The sequence below is a fragment of the Physcomitrium patens genome, chromosome 14, assembly GCF_059467195.1.
Source record: "Physcomitrium patens ecotype Gransden chromosome 14, ASM5946719v1, whole genome shotgun sequence".
NCBI classification, from domain to species: Eukaryota; Viridiplantae; Streptophyta; class Bryopsida; order Funariales; family Funariaceae; genus Physcomitrium; species Physcomitrium patens.
Window position 1 is genome coordinate 6,762,523 of NC_143423.1, and position 20,542 is coordinate 6,783,064.

Genomic DNA, 20,542 nt, shown 5'->3' on the forward strand with positions numbered 1-20,542 from the left:
TGCTCTATTATATGCACTAAATGGCTATTCCATTGAAAATATAATTTTGATGGTTCTTTAATCCACTCTAAGGCACATTTTGTTGCTTGAGGTTTCTTGCAACAAGAAGGCCTTGATTATCATGAGACTTTCTCTCCTATCATTGAAATAATATCATTCCATCTTCTTCTTGCTTTAGTTACTTATTAATATTTTTATATTCATCAAATGGATGTCATTACACCTTTCTTTAATGATGTTCTTAAAGAAGAAATTTACATCACTCAACCCAAAGGCTTTGTAGTATCCAATTATAAAAATAAGATATTTTATTTATTTAAATCCTTATATGGTTTAAAATAAGCTCCTTGTATATGGTATGATCTATTTGATGACTTTTTGATCACTAATGGGTTTTCAAAATATATTTCAGATATCAATGTTTATTAAAAATACTTTTTTACATCCATTATCTACTTTGAACTTTATATTGATGATCTAGTTTTAATTTCAAATGATTTTTCTTATCTCATTTTGATCAAATCATTCTTTTCTTTCTATCTTTTTATGATAGACAGCAACAAAATTGAATACATTTTAAATACTTAAATTTGTCATAATCATTCCACTTGTACTTTGATATTTTTTTAAGACAAACATATATTGTATGTATTAAACTGTTCTTATATGAGTGATTGCTATGCCATTTCTACTCTTCTTGAAGCTAATATTTACTTTTTTCAAGGTCTTGATGTCATGAAGGGAGGAAGGAGGAAGATATTGAATTTATGGAATCAATTCCATATACACACATCGTTAGAAGTCTATAATATCTTGTCAGTTGTATTAAGTATGACTTAACTTTAGCCATTGTCATAATACAATATGGCTAATAGATGAAAGAGTGAAGAAAATATTATATTTTAGAAGATCTTATTTTAAATAATCTTAAAAACATAGATAATAGTCAAAAGATAATAAAACTAAATGTGCAAATGTTGCATTTTTACAAAGGAGTCTTCTATTTACTTTGTAGGACCATAAATAAGGCAAAATAAGATAGATTAGAAAATTAAAGAATATAAGCATATATGGAGAAAAATTAGAATTTTATTTTAGCAAAAAATACCTCAAGAAGACAAAAATTGATACTTGAAGAGGACTAGTAGTTAACTTGAATTAAAATCAAATCGTGAGGCACAAAATCATACACCTATGGCAATTTCGGGATTTTTTTGTAAATTGGAGAATGAGTTTTGAAAGAAGACTTCATAAGATTTCTTAAAGCATTAGTTTCAAGAAATTTGAATTTATAATGAATTTTCAAGAGCTTTTCAAAATTAGAGTTATTCTAAGTGACTTTGGATTTTATAAAATAAAATAGGATTTACAATTTGGGCAATTTTATAAGCTTTGTAGTAGATCTACAAGTGAAATTTTGTGAAATTGTGAATATAGTTGTAATGAATATATAATGTAAATTTGAGCTTAATTGAATGATTAAATTGGAGGTTATTGAGGTTCAAGTGGGTTAAAATTTCTAAAATTGGATTTTTAGGTCTAATAAGGTTATCTAAGATTTACAACAATTTTCTAATTGGAATGAGGTGATTTTTATTCGAGCTATTAATTGACTTGACTTCCAACACCTTTGTAAAATTTGAGAGCAATTTAAAAGTTAAATTAGGAGTTATTACTACTAAAAGATCAATATTAAGGTCAAAGATGGAAGCCAATTGATACTTGAGTGGATTGTGATGTAATTCTCCCATATTGTAAGTTCAATTCTTTTCAAATTTTTTGTACTTGTTATTAACTAAAAGATTAAGAAGTGTATAAATTTTAAGCAAGTTCAATAATTTAGTCAATAGATATTGAGGTTCTAAATTTGTCCTAGAATTAGTTTGAATTGGTTAGATTTTGGTTAGAATTTATTTAAGAATTGATAAAGATTTGATTTAGAATTTAAGATTTTATTAAGATTTGATTTAGGATTTATGATTTAATTTGGATTGATTTAGGATTTAGAATCTAATTAGAATTGATTTGAGATTTAGGATTTTTTTGAACTTTTGAAGGATTTCTTTAGGATTTCTTTAGAATTCATAAGGTTTTTTGTAAGGTTCTTATGGATTTTTTTTAGATTTCTTTAAGATTTCTTTAAGAATTTGTTTTTTTATTTCTTTAAGATTTTTTTAGGTTTTTTTAGGATTTTTTATTATTTCTTTATGATTTCTTTGTGTATTTTTTATAATTTATTTGAAAATTTAATTAGGCTTTATCAATGTTTGATTATGTTTGATAAGCTTTAATTGTAATTTATATATGATTCTATTAGAGTTTTTAGGACTTATTGTTGCAAATTTCTTTTACCTTCTATAGCCAAATGCCCGACGCATTTTCAAGTAAGACTTCACTAATACAACATTGTATATCATATGTTAAAATTTATGGCTAAGCCTAGTCCAATTCATTGGATAGCTTTAAAATACATACTCCATTATTTCAAAGGGATTCAAAATTTTGGACTATGTTATTTGAGTTCTTCTTCCACCTCTTTACCACAATTTCATGGTTAGAGTGATGGAGATTATGCAAAGATCTAGATATTCAAAAATCTACTTCCAGATACTTGTTTTACCTCAACTCATCTCTTTTGAGTTGGCATTCCAAGAAATAGGCCATGGTAACACAATCAAGTACAAAAGTAGAATATATTGCAGTGACAACACCTTTAAAAGAATTGATATGGCTTCAAACTCTTTTCAAAGAAATTAGATATTAAGTAACTTTACTAAGCATAATTTGTTATGATAATCAATCATGTATTGCAATGACACAAAATCCATGTTTCTATGATTGCACAAAACATATTGATATCAAGTACCATTTCATTGGAGACAAAGTAAAGGCAAATAAAGTTCTCTTCGAGTTCATTCCTACAAATGAAATAAAGACAGATATAATGACAAAGTCACTTCCAAAACCCATCTATTTCATAAAAGATTTAATTAACATGGACAATTCAAATAAAATCTAGTCTATGATGATTAAAGGAGGTGTTAGATTTACTAATATATATTAGATAAATTAATACATGTTAGTAAATATAGAATTACCTTTTAAGTAGTTACAAAGTAGTTATGAAGAAGTTACAATTACTTCTATTAGCAAGACAATATAAAAGGCTCTTATGAATATATGATGTAATCAAGTTATTTTATTAATATACTTCATGCTTTATTTTATTGTTAATGTTCTTTTTCTTACATGCTTGAAGATCAAGTGGCGACCTGACCCGAACATCCATGACCAGAACATTGCGAAAGAATCTCAAGGATCTGAGGCAACAATTTCCCATCCTTCGGCACAACATGATGCAAGAATACAAGGAGACTGGCACGGCGGTAAGCATTGGCTTCCGTTTCTGCTCTGTATCAACACTGTGTCTGTCATACATCCCCCATGAGGACATTGACGACCTTCGGTGTGTTCATGTCCGCTTGAGTAACCTCGCTTTGATTGCCGGCGATCATCTATGAGTAGTCGACGTTATGTCATAGTACCTTCCAGTACATCGGAACTTAGTTGTACACATTGTAGACCGCATGGATGAGAAACCGCGTCACCTGAATTGGTGCAACCTTGGAACTGTGCCCTGGTCTTCTCCCAGCTTACATTTGTGTTTACGATGTGGGCACATGATTTCGCAACAATTTATCAGCTCAGTATGGGCTAGTGCTTCATAGCTGAGTTTGAACACAGTCCCATTTCCTCATATCTCAGTTGCCTTTGACGCATTGCAGCAATCAGCAGACATTTGCAATGTGGTGCGTTGGTAATCAGTGGGAATACAAAATCTTACTCATCGTCATAAAGTTCTTCGATTGCACCATGATACTGCCTAAAGAGAAGACTTTTGTGTCTTCCAAAGCACTGCTGAATGGGACTTGAAATTCCACACAATGCTATAGGTATCGCGCACTCACAGGCGAAAATGCGGACGAAGACACTAAAGCTACGTCTCATTCAAACTGGAAACAGTGAGATGTAGCTTCGAAGAGCAATTCGGGAGCAAGGGAGAGGCCAATCGGTGGATACGATAAAAGAAATTCAAGAACGCGACGATGCTGAAAAACAACATAAAGAAGAACCTAGCTGAGTTGAGACAGATATTCGAAACCATGTCGTCCTTGGTTCAAGTCCTAAAAGAGCGAATTAAATATATTGAATCAATTATGACCAAATCGTAATCACAGAGCTCGAGGAACTAGGCAAGTGCAGGTCGCAGTGCTTTATCACAAAAACAACAGGTAGTGGACGTGCATCGGCGTTACATTGCTCATTATCGTCCTGCTCATCATCCTCCTCGTCACCGTCACTCCAAAACGGTAATCCCAATTTATCTCAGCCATGTGACACAGCTGGAAACCTCCACTGTCCATGCTCGCCGACAACGATGGTTGTTTAGCTGCATCACTCTCCGCGACTCGACTGAATCTTTTACTTTACCAGTTCAAACGTTCAATCACTCATCTTAAAAAACTGTATTCAGCAAGTCAACCTCTAATGTACCATTCAATGCGACACAAAAATCTGATCCTCACCAGTACTTCACATTCGCACATGCTCACGACACCACGCCAGTTCTGATAGGTGGAAATTGCCGCAACAACTCAACTAATTCCAAGTCCATGCAGCATTACAGATGTGAACGCTACTGTTGTAAAAACATGTGTTCCTTTCTATAGATCAATATCAGACCGTGCCTGTGCGGTAGCTCAAATAGCCCATTCTGCAGCACGCTTGCATCCCAACATATCCTACACCTGAAGAATGCTGTTGGGCAATGTGATCACAACGGTCCCTTTCACAAACTAGTCAAACGCCCGATTTTGCACCAACGGATGCACTTTCACTGCTAATTCGAAATTCTGAATCCAAGCTCACCCGCCGATGTCTAATCGACTAACTATGACATGATAAACCTTGACATCCAATCTTGGACTTCCATTGTGATCCATCCATATTAAGCTACATGCTTCAATCATCCATAAATTTGCATCATTTCCTGTTCCTAATTTTCTGTCTCCACTAACTCGACTCTAAGGGTTTCCGCACCAAAAAGTAGTACATGGGCGTGAAGACTTCCATTCTGCAACACACAAGGTACAGCATTCATTAAAATGCCCTCAACACTGGAACAAGCGCACCGTCCAGAATGTCGCACAAATTCAACCGTTCGGTAAGGGAACTCACCGACCACCGTCCACAAGTCCGAACATCCCCTGCTCCAAGAAAGTGCTTACTCTGGCGCTCCCCTCCGGAGCGATTTTCAAAGCTTCCAACACACGCACCTGCACGTTCCAAGTTCCCCAGCCAACCACGCAAAAACAAACCAAGCATCAGTACCAGAAGACTGAACCACATCCAAACATCAATACTTATACCCGCTCTTGTTTACAAATGCTGCTCACACCAGATTGTTGTTTCCCGCTCAAGCGGATAAACTCTCCGCTGACTTCCTACGCATCCTTCACATTTGCATGGAATGATTACCACCCAATCAAAAGTTGACAGCAGATTCAAAAGAATAACAAACCATGTTATGAGTGAAGAACCGCCCGATCGGGGTAAGCCGAAGAGTGGAAAGTGAGAAATGGTTGGGATCCAAAGGCTGATACCACGGCACTTGCGAATGTTTTGCCAAATCCTCTTCCATGAGAATCTGATCAATCAACGGCCAAACAACCAAACCAAACACATCGTCATCATCCTGTACCAAAACCAACCCGCCACCAACTACAATCCAAGTTCTGCCACGCTTGCTACTTCTTCAAGAAAAGACGTCAACTCAAATCGATACATACTAGATTACTTGGAAACCAACAATACAAGTTGCCCTTGGCAGTGCGACAATCAATGAGCATCTATATGTCGACGCGGTCTGGGTGCAAGCGTACAGGCTATTCATGCCTTCTCCATTTTCTTCACTGGAGATCGAAATAGACTTCCATGTTCACATATTGATCCCTGTTAACTCAAGCTAGAAAAGTACGAGATCGAACCTCAAATCCTGCGTCTTTCAGGGCTTGAAGAACCTGACGTGTGGACCGAATGTCAGGAAGACCATTTCCGAGTTCAATCTCTTCCTGCGCAACCAAATTCAACCATAAACAACTGCTTCATACGCAACATGAATCATCAAATACCTGCTCATTCTCACGACACAACTCTACACTAAGGCACCCTAACATTTCTCTCCACCTTCTCCCGCGTTCACCACTCCGCCGTGTTCCGCTGTTCTCTTCTGTGCAAACTCCCGGACGAACACGCTACTTCCTCACATCACAACTGTATGTCGCACTACTTGGGAATCGCTGTGTTTCATGCAGTGTAGGATAATACCTTGATGCGTTTGTGATCCTTGTTTCCAGGATTATACGCGTCAGTTATGCACCACTCGTAACCAGCAAAGAGTTGCCCAGGTTTCAGAACTCTCCGAATCTCTGAATAACACGCCACCTGAACATGATTCGTCAAAATGCACACATCAATCTACACGGTTCCACAATTCCTCCACCAAAGTAAACATCCACATCCGACTGGTCTCACTTACTTCCTTCAGCCACGCCACCATGACCAAATGCTACTTACTGGATCGGGAGCGTGACAGGAAGCCTCAATGGTGTAAACGGCATCATACGTGTTGTCCGCAACCGGTATCTTCATAAAATCGGCCTGCATGACACCGCAACAGGTCACCCATTCTGAGCAAATGCTGTAATCTTTGAACCATGTGCCAACGAAACAAAATCATCACAGATTCAGCATCTCTTGCACCGACACTAACATTCGCATCAAATCTCCAACACGATAATCCTCCAAATCCTAAAGGTACCATCATTCAGCATATGTTCCCAATGTTGCCGGAAACTACAGTTCTAGCATACGCTACCCTCTCAGGTCTCCCAAGTCCCTACAAATTCAAACTGTGTTGGGAAGGTACTGCAAAGACCCTTACCTTCATGTAGTCAACAAGATGACTCAGCCCAGCTTTCTCAGTCAAAACCTGAACACCCAATCACATCCAGCTTCGTCAATGCACACCCGAAACTCCAAACTATCAGTCCGGACAACTACACAAAACATGCTGCTACACTAAAGATACTGCCCTGTGTAGTACTTAGCACAAGTATACCTTGCCACGCGCAATTTGAGTGTCATTGTTGTTTAGACCAGTCACTGAGGCTCCACTGAAGTACACAAGTCAGTGCACACACCACAAGGTCAATTTTCGATCTGTTAGATGTTTTCAACATGTATCACATCTTGCTGACAGGTGATGCGTCCTTGCGCGTCAATCAAACTAACTGGATCAACCAACCGACCCCATCTCCAAAACCTCCTAAAACAACTCACATGCCTAACACGTTGCCTAGTTCAGAGTGGAAAAGCAGAGAACTCGCCTAAATGCCGCGATTCCACGAGCAGGACCACCAATTCCACACCCGACATCCAACACCTGACCAAGCCAGTAATCGTGTCAGAAACCTCCTCATACATTCAAGGCCAGCGTTGCTCAAAATTGCACCGCTTCACAGAATCCAACTGTACCACACACTATTCCAGAAACGGGAGTACCCACCCCACCACAAGCACTCAACCACGATACAACCTGCTCACGCCTGTTACCCGCACTATCGACAGCATTCACGACACAGCAACAAAATGCTACCTTCATTCCTGGTTTCAAATGAAGATGCAAAGCCAGAAAATGCTCGTGTCGTTTAATGCTTTCACGAAGCGTTTCCCCGCGCCATCTGCGGTTAATAACATCATACATTCAGATGAGCCATGACAATGCTTGGCACGTGCTGCTTGCAGAACTCTCGAAGAGTATCATGTAAATAACAAAATCATCTAACACTAAACGTCGACACAACACTACCACAGAACGCTCAGACACATTGAATGGCAGAGTTCTCTTCAGGCCTTCCAGGCTCAGATTAACGAGATAAAGCTTTCCTCATGGCACTCACGTGTGAGGTTGTGATTGACCCAATAAATACAAGTATCAAACACGTTCGTACACACTCTGTAGTAACGCAGTACTGCACTTCCACAAAAATAAACAACCAACGCAGATTATTCCGACAACTCCTCCTTGGCAGGAACTAGGAACGAACTACGCTGCCCACCACTCCTGAATTTCAGGGTGATAGTGTAACTCTCTACAGCTTTGTCAGAAAGATGCACGATGTGAAACCCAAGAGTCCCACAAATGCCGCCTTGTTCCCTTGAACCTGGAAGTCGGTGGAAATGTTGGATCCGGACCCGAGTCATCTTAGGCTATACAAGTGTTCCGACCATGTTCCACGATTTGAGACCAAGCAGACGTTAATAATCACCTGTTGGCAAAGTGGTAAGACTCTCCCCACCCATACTCGTAGAAGCTGTTAACAAGGTCGTAGTACTTGTTCACCTGACAACAAAGGCAACAGACAAAAGTGAGGCTTGTATACTCCGCAAAGTAACATCCCCTATCCGATCTCCACATTAACCGCTGTCAGAGGACCATCCACAAACACTGCCGCAAAACACAACACACTACAAGGAGAAACAGCAAACCAAAACTATAATCACCTGCACGACCTCAAGACCGATGCACACGCGAAAAGTAAAACGAGCTCACCATGTCAGTGTAATTGCTCTTTCTTGCTTCTTTGTCGCCTCCGTGCATAGCATGATACTTCTCGTACCTGCATCACCACGCCAGACACATCTGTTACCTCCCACAACTCCGACATTCTCTCCAACCTCACCATAAACGCTGCTATATAGTAGCTCTTCTTGACAATCCCGGATACATGTTGCCCGCCCACTGGATCTTGCTTGATTCGCAGTACGTTGACACACGCCGACTAGCAGTCCTACCACCTCCAAACAATGGCCAAGTGATCTCATGAACTAATTCTGCACACCACTGTCCTATACCAGGTCTGTAACGTCCTGCTCGTCGATGGCTACCCAATAGCGTTAACGGATTTCTCATCACATGTTCTATGACGTGAACGGAATCGAACACCGGCAGCTAGTAGCAACTTGAAAGAATGCACTGAGCAGACTCGCGACAACCTGGAAGCCGTCCCCAAGCCCCCAAAACAACCGATCCTACAATGGCGAAGAAATGCATGCAAAGGAGCATGCACACAACAACCCTTCCATCGACTACAACACAGATCCCAAGCACCTAATTTACGCCTCAACCAAGCAAGAAAGATGCAACAAGAACGAAACGTACTCTTCAGTCGACTTGAGGACCTCATGTTTCGGCAAAACTCCGCCAATGTTGCTCACCAAATGCCTCGCCCCTTCCTTCGCCATATCTGCCAACTTCTGCACCCACAAACCTTCACCACCACAAAACCCACATCAGTAAAAAAAGAAAACAAACTGCCACATTCCAACACAACCTCACTCTCTCGTCAACCACTGATCTTCATACACACAACACAGCAGCGTCTGAACATCCCCTCCTCATACATCTGCAAAACAACAAACAACCAACACCGCACTCGGATCCACGGACGTATCGAACGGAACTGGGACAGGTCGAGGACAATGTGCACAACCTCTGTGGACGCCGAGGGAAACAGGACCACGCAAAGAGCTGCTGCAGTGAAGTGCCACACAACTCTCGGTCGATGAAACAGAGTGGGGCGTGGAAAGCAGTGTGAAGGAACCCACCCACTAAACCCGTATTCAAGACCAGGGGAGCACACAGTGGAGGCGCAAGGATTTAGCAGCGAAAAGCGGGGCGGAGCATGAGAATGAGAGCAGGCAGGGGCGAGATGCTTCACCCCGCTTGCATCATCGCATCATCGCATCATCTCTCCCTCTCTGCCATCCGTGTGCTCTTCCCCTGAGCCCCCCTTCCCCATACCAGCCCGGATCTGACGAGGCCGGCCCATCTCATCCCACCCCACGCCACCCTACTGCAGTTTTGGGGGAGGTAGTTCTGAGGCGCTCGTGAGGAAGGAGATTTTAACGCTTAACCTTGGTTTGAGATTGAGTGTGGTTGTGGGTGAGTGCGTTTCGTTTGTGGTTACAACTCCTTTTGACCTCTTCGGGAAAATCCTGCAGATATCTGCTGCCTGCACTGCAGATAGTTTTCAGTGGACTTGGCAAGGTGTGAATCACAGTTTTTGTGATTTGATTTGGAGGACAGAGTTTGGTCTTGGTATTCTCTTTTCGTATTTCAGGGTTTTGAATTGGTGAACCTTGCAGTCTTGTGCTCCATTATCTTTCCTTCCAAACATCTGTCCAAATCAACTAGACAAGGACTTGTGTGTTTTTAATTTTTTTTTCATTACTACAGCTTATTTGCCAGTCGTGACCTCCTGGAAAATTAACTTTCTGTTTTATATTTATACACAAGCCCTTTTATTGGGGGACAATTTGCCTAATGTAGAACATTGTTTATTAAATAATCAAACTTATGTTCTACATTTAGACGGAATATATGAGACAACATTATTGAATGTCGTTGAATAAATTTTTCATTAAAGCAAGTGTTGCACTTCAAACACTACCGTGTGCCTTTCTAGGAGACAAAATAAACTTTGTTTTGCTTGGTTTTGATTTAGTAGACTGAAATTCAGTGATTTCTACCAATGTTTGTGATGGTGTTTGCTAGTGGATGTTTTGTAGTTTATATTATCGAATTCAGGACAAGAAGAACAGTGTCCTACATTAGAAGGGTTTGTAATCACATGAATATCAATGTACTTTTAATTTTTTAAATTAACAATTTTAAATAACATAGGTACTTGTTGCTTCTATCTATTTTTAACTAAAGTATTTTATATTCGTTATATATTGATTTTAAATGTGAAAAAAATAAATTATTGAATTAGTCCATTTAAAACTTCAACCAAATGTAGTAAAGCTTGTGTATAAACGACTTAATTTAATATATATATATATATATATATATATATATATATATGTTATAAATTTCTATAAAAATTATGAATATTAAACAATAGATGTATGTTTTGGATTTTAATCATGCATTCATATACACTATGTTCTCTTATGTCTTTGTAGACCGAAATTTCATCTTTCAACTATGTCTTCTTCGACTTGTTGTCTTTTGTATACCATATATACACTTCAAGATGATATGTACAACTCTTGGTTAAAAAACATCTTCAATTGATAAACTTAAATTCAATAGTTTGCCATTATAGATGGTATATGTTAGTGTTTAATTAAGGCTTGAGATTATAATTGTTCAACTTTCATGGATATTTCCATAGATTTTTTTTATTATTTTATAATTTAGTCTGATTTAGTTTATTAATAATTAAATTTATGATATGATTTGTTAATTTTAATTAAGTGATTGTTATAAGGATTAAGAAACATATCTACTTCAATTAAAATATGAATAAAGTTGCAATTCATATTTATATATAATAATTATTTAATTATAAAATAAAAAATTATATTGAATAGTTTTTCTTAGGTTTTTTAAAATTTTAAATATTAAAATTTACTATATAATGTTAAAAATAGATTTTAAAATTATAAATTAATAATAATAATCATGGATTAATGTACTACTTAAATTAATAGAAGTTGATATAACAATGCGGATATAAGTAGAAACAAGTTAAATATATAATATTCATTATAAGAAACAACAAGTATGTTTTTTAGATGTAGATTAGTTCCATATTAGTGCAAATTGGTTAGAAATATTTTTCTAAGAAGTTATATCAAAAATGTCCTACAACTTAAATACTTGGCATATAAGTTTTTTAGTTTTTAGAAAACTTATGCATGGTCTTATATATATATATATATATATATATATATATATATATATTGTATTATCTTTGCTAAGTTCTCTCCTACTTTGTTTTAGTTCTTATTAAATTATAAAAATATGGAAAAACTAACATGGTTCTATGGTACTTATATTGTATTTTTCTTAAATTCTCAGTTATAGCCTTGACTAAAATATATAACTTTGTAGAGGGAAAAAAGTAGAGACATGAAAAGCAGAAGGGAGCACAAATAGGCAAAAGAGCCACTATTTTAGCCAAAAATTGAGTATGCTTTGCTAAAGACCTTCTATACGTAATTTTTGCTAAATATTGCAAAGAGTCTTGTTAATAGCATATTCACATAAATCTCCAATGTGAAGCATGGAGATAATAACAAAAGACTTTATAACTTTTTTGTGCACATGAATAATACAACTATTGTCTCTTTTTTGAGGGTGTTATCAACATCTTTGCCTTCTTCTACTTTTCAATGACAAACAAGCTCAAGAATCTTATGATCATCTAGCTTAATATGTGCATCATTCTTTTCAATTGGATTAAATACATTCTTGATTGACATTGGATTCCATAATGGAAGACCCCAAATTATATCCACCAACTCCTTTTTGATTGTTTCTTCATCATTGTCAATTTTTGCAACTTTGGATGCCTACTCAAATAACTTAATATACCCAAAGTAGTTCTTTATTATTGTTAGAGATAGTTCTATGCAAGCCAAAAGTGACCAATACATTGTCGTTAATTAATTGACCTTGTGTAGGTTGAGCTCATTTTGCTTATCTCAAGAAAGCGCATTTTGCAAATAAAAGCATTAATAGTGTCGCTTAAATGTTACAATATTTTAACATCTTTTAGTTGGATCTTTGATATACTATTTAGAAAAAGCACACAAATGTTAACGTTTGGAGTCACAGAATCATTTGTAATATGCAATGGTGCATTATCTATTAAGAGAAGGATCCATTGTCATGTCTTCTCCATCTCTTCATTGAACTTTTTTAGCTATTCTTGAAAAAAAAAACTCAATGATCTATATTTTTTTGTTGGAACAATAATAAAAGCCTAATTATTTGCATATGTAGTGATTGAACCAGTGAAGCTTATGGGCATAATTGATGGAGAAAAACAACAACTTGAGGATTTTATTAGCATTTTTTGTAAATACAATGGTGATCCTTGTATTTTATTTTTTGTAATTGGTGATTTGTTATTGAGCGATGGTTTGGTCTAGTACCATATTATAAAACAATTTTGTTTCATCCATATTATAAATATTACACAAATTATAGCTTTTAATATAGATGTATAGAGTAGGCATTAATGCATCAATATCAGCTTGATCAATTGAGCTTGCTATCCATGCATTTCAATAACCTTCAGCTTGTGGCAAGAAAGAAACTTCTCAAATTAACCATTTGAAAACTCAATTTTACCTTCAAGAATTACAAGAATTTCTACAAAATGTCGACTGTACTTCTTAATGATCTCTCATGATAACATCACATTTCAAGCTTGACGTTGGAAAATCCATAAAGTAAGTGCTTCTTTATGTTTGAGAAAATAAACCATCTTTGAACATTTTGTTTAAAGTTGATCATTGTCTATTACTTTATAATCATCATGTTTCTTTAAGATCTTCCTTATGCTGACTTATGAGGGTACTTTACAAGGTTAAAACTTAGTTTTGGCTCACTTAATAAGAGTCATTTGCAAAATCAAAGATTGTGTATTTTTTTACGTGCAAATTTGTAGCCATTGCATATTGGTAAAGCACAACATTATTATGGTATGCCATTCAAATATTTTAGTTTAACAAGATGGGTTAGAATACTTTCCTTGTGAATTTCCTAAAACTTGAAAGATATATGTTGACATGCTTTTTGTGACTTACATGCAATGATAAGATATTGGCTTACAATAGAGGGATGCATTAAGCAAGCAACAAGTTTACACACAAAATATATTTTGAACAAATTGATAATGTGATAATCTCAATAAGCTTTAACTCCCTATAAGTTTATGGTGAAGAAGGCAAACTAATTCTATAATTTAGTAGAGGTAATACTATATATAACTATGACCAATATTATTCTTTCTACTATATTTTTAAAATACCATTAATATCTATTTGCATTTGGTTGTATTACTACCTTATCATTTATCGTCTTGTGTAATTCCACAATCATTTTTTGTTATTAGATTGTATATAACGTAATAATAGTAAAATAAGGACAAAAAATTGACTTTATTATTTTTATTCATGACTAATTGACATTCAAGACTCCCATGTACATTCAAGTACATCATTGACTAACAAGTACATTGAAAAAGTCCCATAGTAATATTTCAACATTGTGTATGCGCACTGCTTCATAACTTTCGAAGTACCTTATACTACCTCACATAAATAAATAATAAGATACCACTCATTTTTTATTACACTTTTAAGCTTCTAAAATGTCTTTCTATTCATAACCATTCAATGCATCATTCTCTATCTTAAATTCAAACTAAATGATTGATTTCAGAAATAAGCTGGTAATGTATGTATATATATATATATATATATATATATTTATATTTACTAGTTTATTACAATAATGATGTTCACCTTTGAAAGTAAATATTGGATTCCATGCATGTGTTTGTAAATACTTATGTATACATGTCCATACATAAAGAATTTACGTTTTTATGGAATCACTACATCTTTTGTACACACCACTCAACTTTTCTTTTGGACTTGGTGAAGAAAGCCTTCTGCCAAAAAAACTTGAGTAGGCATCTCCACCACATACTCACCCCGTACAACATTTGAAAGGAACTAAACAAACAGTTGCTGGAGTTCATCTACATATCATCCATTTCCGATCATCCATATATTGCTGCGAATCCGAGGTGGGACATGAGGCCTGGATGATATGTGAATGCAAAACCCTACAGATGAAGGGGAAGTGTCATTCATTCAATCATTCATTCAGTATGTTGCGAACGGAGGTTCTTAGGGCAGCCGCCCACTCCGAGCTCGCTCTCTTTGCGTCTGTGCACCTGCTGCTGGACCCGTCCCCTCGTCTCTTTGCCGCAGGCCTCACGCGTCCATCGAATTTTCAGGTTTTCTTCTGTACATTCTACAAGAGTAGTTTTTCCCTTCGCTTCCCAACGGCATTTGAATCGGGTGCTAAAGCTCTAGTGTGTGTGTGTGTGTATGTGTTTTTTTTGTTTTGTTTTGTTTTTCTTTGTCTGTTGTGGACAGCGAGTTATGTTTTCTGGGGTTGACCGTGGTCGTCACAAGAACTTGTGCATTGAGTTGAGGTTCTGGGAATTTTATGTTATTTTGCGAACCGTTGGCGAGAATGTAGTGCATTGTATGGTTTCACCGCCAGTGTGCTCGTGAACACTTTTTTTTTGTTTTTTTTATGAATCGATGCGGTTCTAGTGGAGGGTTTCTAGAATTATATGTAGCTATCCATTTAGGTTTTTCTTCCCTGTCCCCTGATTTCTTTGAGCCGCACTTGCTCTGGAGGGAACTCTTGCATCGTTGCATTCAGTGCCTTTGATTGTATGGAGATTTTAAAGCGATGATCTTCTACCCTAGTTAAACCCCCACTATTTTAGGTCTTTATTTTAGGGTTTTTCTGGTACTTTGTAAGGATAAATCGGATTTTCGGGCTGTAGTAACTCTGATTGGGATAGTTTTATAGAATGGAATTGTAGGGTTTTCAGTATACGGATTTATTTCCTAAATTGTTACCTTTTCAAATGACCAGGATGGCAGCTGTATCAGACGACTTGACCTGGTTGTTGGTCAAGAACAACAATAGGTTCTTGGTGAAGATGAATGGGAACAACAGCAACAGTGTTCAATTCAGCTCAGAGCCCAACAACCTTTACAACTTGAATACCTTCAAGCACTCAGGTTCCCTCTCGCACACATATTACTGGATGTGGCGGGCCTTGATCTTCGTTTGTTATTATCTCAGGTATGGTTCCGAATCTCAATTGTTGGTTGACTTACAGGGTTGGCAAACAAGAAAACTGTGGCCATTGCACCTAGTGAGGGTCTTTCAGTGCTCCTGACCACAACCAAAACCAAGAAGAGATCTCAACCCGCGAAGTCGAGTCACAACTCTCTTTTGAAGAAGGATTTCCGCAAGATGGCGAAGGCTGTTGTCAACCAGGTACTTCAATTTCACATGGAGATTTGAACTTAACATGGACTGCGTGTGTCCTCATGTCGTTGAGTAGATACTTTGTACGTCATTTAACAAATTAATTCAAACTAGCCGTGTGTTGTTAAAATCATGAATCATTGCAATTCATTGACCCATCTTAACGTGTTCGTGGACACAGGTCGCCACTAATGGGTACAGGGCCGATTTGAAGTCAGCTGCTTTGGCCAGGTTGGCTGCCGTTCACAAGAGCTTGCGTGTAGCCAAGGCTGGTGTCACCAAGAAGAAATCGAAGTCCAGAACTCCGGCAAGGAAGTGAAGTGCCTTAATGCCTTGAAGATGGAGACTGCCAATTACTGGCTTTGTATCTCCTTGAGTGGATATCACGGTTTATACGATTGCCCTAATTTCGACCATCCAATTTTTATTCATGAAAAACATAATTTGGGTAAAACTGATGTTGGTGAGTACATGTGGTAATATACTATGTCTCGTGGTCTAATCTAAGTGCCTTATAAATCGTTACACTTTTGTATTTGCACGCTCAGATCAATCCCGTCAGTCGTGGAAGTTATGCACTGAAGGAATGAATGGATTGTCTGACTCTAATTCTGAGGTTTTGCAGTAGTTTAGTATATTTCAGTGATGTTCACTCCCGACCTTCACTGAGGTGATAAGAATTTCTTAAAAAATCGAGTTTAGGGTTTAAAGTTTTTAGGGTTTTTTGTTTATCTAAGGTCGCCTAAACCCCTACACGAAACATTCGAACGTACAATATCTTCGAAGTTAAGCTCTACTAGAAATTTACTACAAAAATAATTTCTTTTTGGCAACCAATGAAGTGAAAAAATAAAGTTTAAATTTAATAGTTTGTGAGGAAAATATTCTGTTTCTTGAGAAACAACCCAAGACAATCAAATTGAAAGTATTCTGTTGTACAATGCAACACAGTGTCCTTTTCCGATAACAACAAAACCTAAAGTAACCAACGCACTTGAAAATTGAATTAGCTCACTCCCATTCAGTACAGTGGTATGTACAAGAGATCAATTAAGGAACAACAAATAAGTTAACAACGAAAGGACCTACTTGTACGACTAGAATAGAATGCCGATAGCTTAGAAGACGTTTACAACCAAAATAGATAAACGATTTGCGAAATTAATAAAACTGTATATAGTGATTTGATTGTCATTTATACAGAGTTATTGTATCTTTTGTATGATTTAATATTACAGTTGATTTTTTTTACATACAAATCTTATCTTAAATGTATTTGATAATATCATCTTACAAGCACCATGTTTAAAATATGTATACTATTTTCTGATGAAATTTCATTTGTATCACACATAATATCTCTGAGACTTCAAGCTAATTTTTTCTAATTTTTTTATAATTATATGTATATTATTACATCAAAATTTTCATATAATGATACATTTTTTTACATTCTATACACAATCATTACATACATATAAAAAGAGACGACATGATAAGTAAAAAAATACACAAAACGTATATATTTCAAAGTATAAATAAATTCAAAAAACTACAGAAATATTAATCTTATTGCAAAATAATTCTAATGGTTTCAAAATTTATTAGTTAATATTCAAAAGAAAGAAAATCTTCAAAAGTATGAGCCATTCAAATACAAATGAATTTTCTTTCACTCATTCATGTTTGAAAAACAAATTCTTCAAATTTGGTTAGAACTTACAAGTACAGGAGTAGACCACATCCGCTATGATCCATAACAGTTTCTTGTTGTGTTCTAACAACTAATAAGTGTAAACACATTCAACTAAGTAGATTAACAAAATAGAACCATGTAGTCAAAGTTAAATATTTTTCCTGATACTAATGTCAATTTGAGCAACATTGTTTTTCTGCAGTACACGCCCAGATAAGAAGTATTGCTAGAAACTTCCACATAAATGTGGATATGAAACTCTGAGAACCTTAGACAGTACAATGAATCGTATCTTTCCATTCATCCTTTGATTCACTGATTTTCCGGACAAGAACTTTACATTACCTCATTGGGCATTCTCCAGGGTTGACATCATATAGTTTTCATAAAACATATTTTACACAAAGTCTACATGAATATATTTTCAGGTTAGAAAAAAGTTTCTTACGCTAAGAGTAACTTGTGCACACACAATGGCAACAACGAATGTTTCTACACATCAGTGAACTGAAGCTTTGTCGAGTGATCGAGCAAATCTGTCACGGCCATCTTCACCGATGACATATATTTCTTTGGTCCGATTCATTACAAATACACAGAAAAAAATAGCACACTATGGTAACATTCCACCGACTTTCGGTGAATTCGGCAAATCAGCTAGTAACACAAAGATGGAGCTACGATCATCAAAACTTGTTCGTCGCCGTTCATAATCTACATCCTTCTTGCTACTGTACAGAAACAACGCCAAGATTGTGCGATGCGCTTAGTTCTCGTTTGGAGGGCTGCCGCTCTTCACCCCACTGCCACGAGACTCGGCGTCGTCCTCCTTGGTTGTGTCCAAAATCTCGCCCACCGATGCGTTGGACATCATGAATCGCGTCTTCGGGGCAGCACACTCTGAAACCCAACCAAGAAACCTCCCACAAAAGTCATCGAAAGCCACAAGCGGAGAGACATTATTCAAGACAGAACGTGCGCAGTGGGCGTTGAAAGAGAATGGAGCCTGAAGTAGGGGAAGATGGGCTTACGGGGGCAGTTGTATTCGTCGGGCACATCTTCGAAAGGCTTCTCCTCGTCATACACGTACCCGCAGTCCTGGCACACATACGCCATCCTCTCGCTCACTGGTTTGTCAGAGCCCTGCTCGAGAGGGACGGTTGAGGAGATGACGCCCAAAGGTGCCTCGCTGCCGCTCATGCCCGGGGGAGAGTGGGGAGTGCTGGGTGCGTTTTGCCGTCCTGCAGGGCCTGGCTCCACTTTACCCTCTGCCCTCACCACCACTGACGCTCTCTTGAACGCAACCGCGCCTGGACACAAAAATAGATGCGTCAATCCTCATTGAATGATGCTAATCACGACTAACGATCACAAAAGTATCCATTGCTGGAAATAATCCCATCGTAGTCTAATTGTTGCAGACACTGATCCTTCATATCGACGATGTCTGAGGTGTTGCAGGATGGAACTTAGAGCACACACAACAATGACATCAAAATTCACAGGAAGCGACTGTCGTATGACACCCAGTAACGCACCATTATTAATCCGCACACTAGCAGGCATCTGCTTCAGTCTAGAAGCATTGGTAACAACTGTCGCAGGTGCTACAGCTGCAACTGTCCTGGAAGCATTCATCACTGACGCCATCGTCTAGTCAAGAGTGTTCGACCGGCCTGAGAAACTCAAGGACTGTATGTTCACGACGACTAAAGAGTACAAAATTCAGTTCACGAAATATCAATTGTTGCTCAGCAGGTAGTATATCGATCTCTAAGTTGAGCGGGAATGAAGAGAAGAGTTGAAGGGTTGACAGATTTAAGCAAGGCAATGGGAGGCGAGATTCACCCAGGGCCGTGGATAAAGCGCAGGGTGGATTGCGCGGCCAAGTGGCCGAGGCAGGAGGTTCGTCATGGGAGCGTGGCAGTTGCATTCTCGCGAAGGGGCTGTGGCCTGCGCTTTTCGAGCCCATCGGCAAGGTCTCGACGCGTGGGTTTTGCATCACGCTTTTTGATCTTGAGGAATCCTCCGATCTTCTGCGAATGGCTCCGATGCGGCGTTGGGTGGGTTTTGACTTCGACGACTATCACATCGCAGTGCTTTCGTGTGTGAGTTTGGCCTCTCCTACGTTCGCAGTTTTTTTTCAGTGATCCCTCTCCTGTTGTGGGCCATTTGCTTGCCAAGTGTGCGTTGGTACCAACGCAATTCGGACCCATTATGGACGTCATTGAATGCTGTGGGAGAGACGTGTCGCTTGTATATGTGACAATAATTTCCAGTTCAGAAAGGGACTTTGATTTTGAGCACATCTTTGTTTGAAAGTCTGAAGGTTGTTCGGTTTGAAGTTTGTTTTGTTTGATATTTGTTTTTGTCTTCGTAGATGTGTCTTAATACGTGGCTGAATTCAAGAAAATTGCTTGTGTAAATACGAGAATACAGTTTCGAATCTGTGGCAAAAGATTAGAGGATGTTTTTGGTGGGTTGTTTGATGTTGTATGGGGTAGGGAAATTATCATTTTCACCCCTGAAATATGTTGAAATATCAAGAATACCCCTGTATTTTTGATAATAGCATACATTTTTGTCATATTATCAAAACTACTCGTTCTGATATGCTATCACAATAATACTTTTTTCAATTGCAATTGGGGCCCAAACTGCATGCGGCCGCCGAGAAATCGGCGGGCCCGCTTCCGCACTTCTCCGCACAGGGAAATGTTGGGCAGCACTGGCCAGCTTCTTCGCCGCATTGGGTCATCGTTGACGACACCGAGACTTGTGCCACTCCCTCGCATTCCTCCACAAGCTTCTGGACGACCTCGTCGCTTGGGTGACCTTCT

The 20,542-nt window shown here is 37.8% G+C and overlaps 3 protein-coding genes across 3 annotated transcripts; 1 reads left to right on the forward strand and 2 right to left on the reverse strand.

The window, feature by feature from the left end:
- Positions 1-4,626: 4,626 nt before the first annotated feature.
- LOC112291818 (cycloartenol-C-24-methyltransferase 1) lies at positions 4,627-9,810 on the reverse strand. Its single transcript, XM_024539726.3, has 14 exons — positions 9,615-9,810; positions 9,284-9,392; positions 8,675-8,741; positions 8,391-8,464; positions 7,718-7,802; positions 7,449-7,504; positions 7,181-7,235; positions 7,004-7,051; positions 6,637-6,720; positions 6,388-6,504; positions 6,048-6,131; positions 5,582-5,707; positions 5,239-5,336; positions 4,627-5,134 (listed from the first exon to the last, which is right to left on the reverse strand). The coding sequence occupies exons 2-14, from the start codon at positions 9,364-9,366 to the stop codon at positions 5,074-5,076; spliced, it is 1,038 nt and encodes a 345-aa protein (XP_024395494.1). The 5' UTR covers positions 9,367-9,392; positions 9,615-9,810; the 3' UTR covers positions 4,627-5,073.
- Positions 9,811-14,879: 5,069 nt separating this feature from the next.
- LOC112290979 (large ribosomal subunit protein eL28z) lies at positions 14,880-16,460 on the forward strand. The gene is made up of 4 exons (XM_024537877.3): positions 14,880-14,948; positions 15,605-15,753; positions 15,855-16,015; positions 16,188-16,460. The coding sequence occupies exons 2-4, from the start codon at positions 15,606-15,608 to the stop codon at positions 16,323-16,325; spliced, it is 447 nt and encodes a 148-aa protein (XP_024393645.1). The 5' UTR covers positions 14,880-14,948; position 15,605; the 3' UTR covers positions 16,326-16,460.
- Positions 16,461-18,225: 1,765 nt separating this feature from the next.
- On the reverse strand, positions 18,226-19,479 carry LOC112291204 (uncharacterized). Its single transcript, XM_024538322.3, has 3 exons — positions 19,241-19,479; positions 18,734-19,012; positions 18,226-18,602 (listed from the first exon to the last, which is right to left on the reverse strand). The coding sequence occupies exons 1-3, from the start codon at positions 19,350-19,352 to the stop codon at positions 18,469-18,471; spliced, it is 525 nt and encodes a 174-aa protein (XP_024394090.1). The 5' UTR covers positions 19,353-19,479; the 3' UTR covers positions 18,226-18,468.
- Between the last annotated feature and the right edge of the window lie 1,063 nt (positions 19,480-20,542).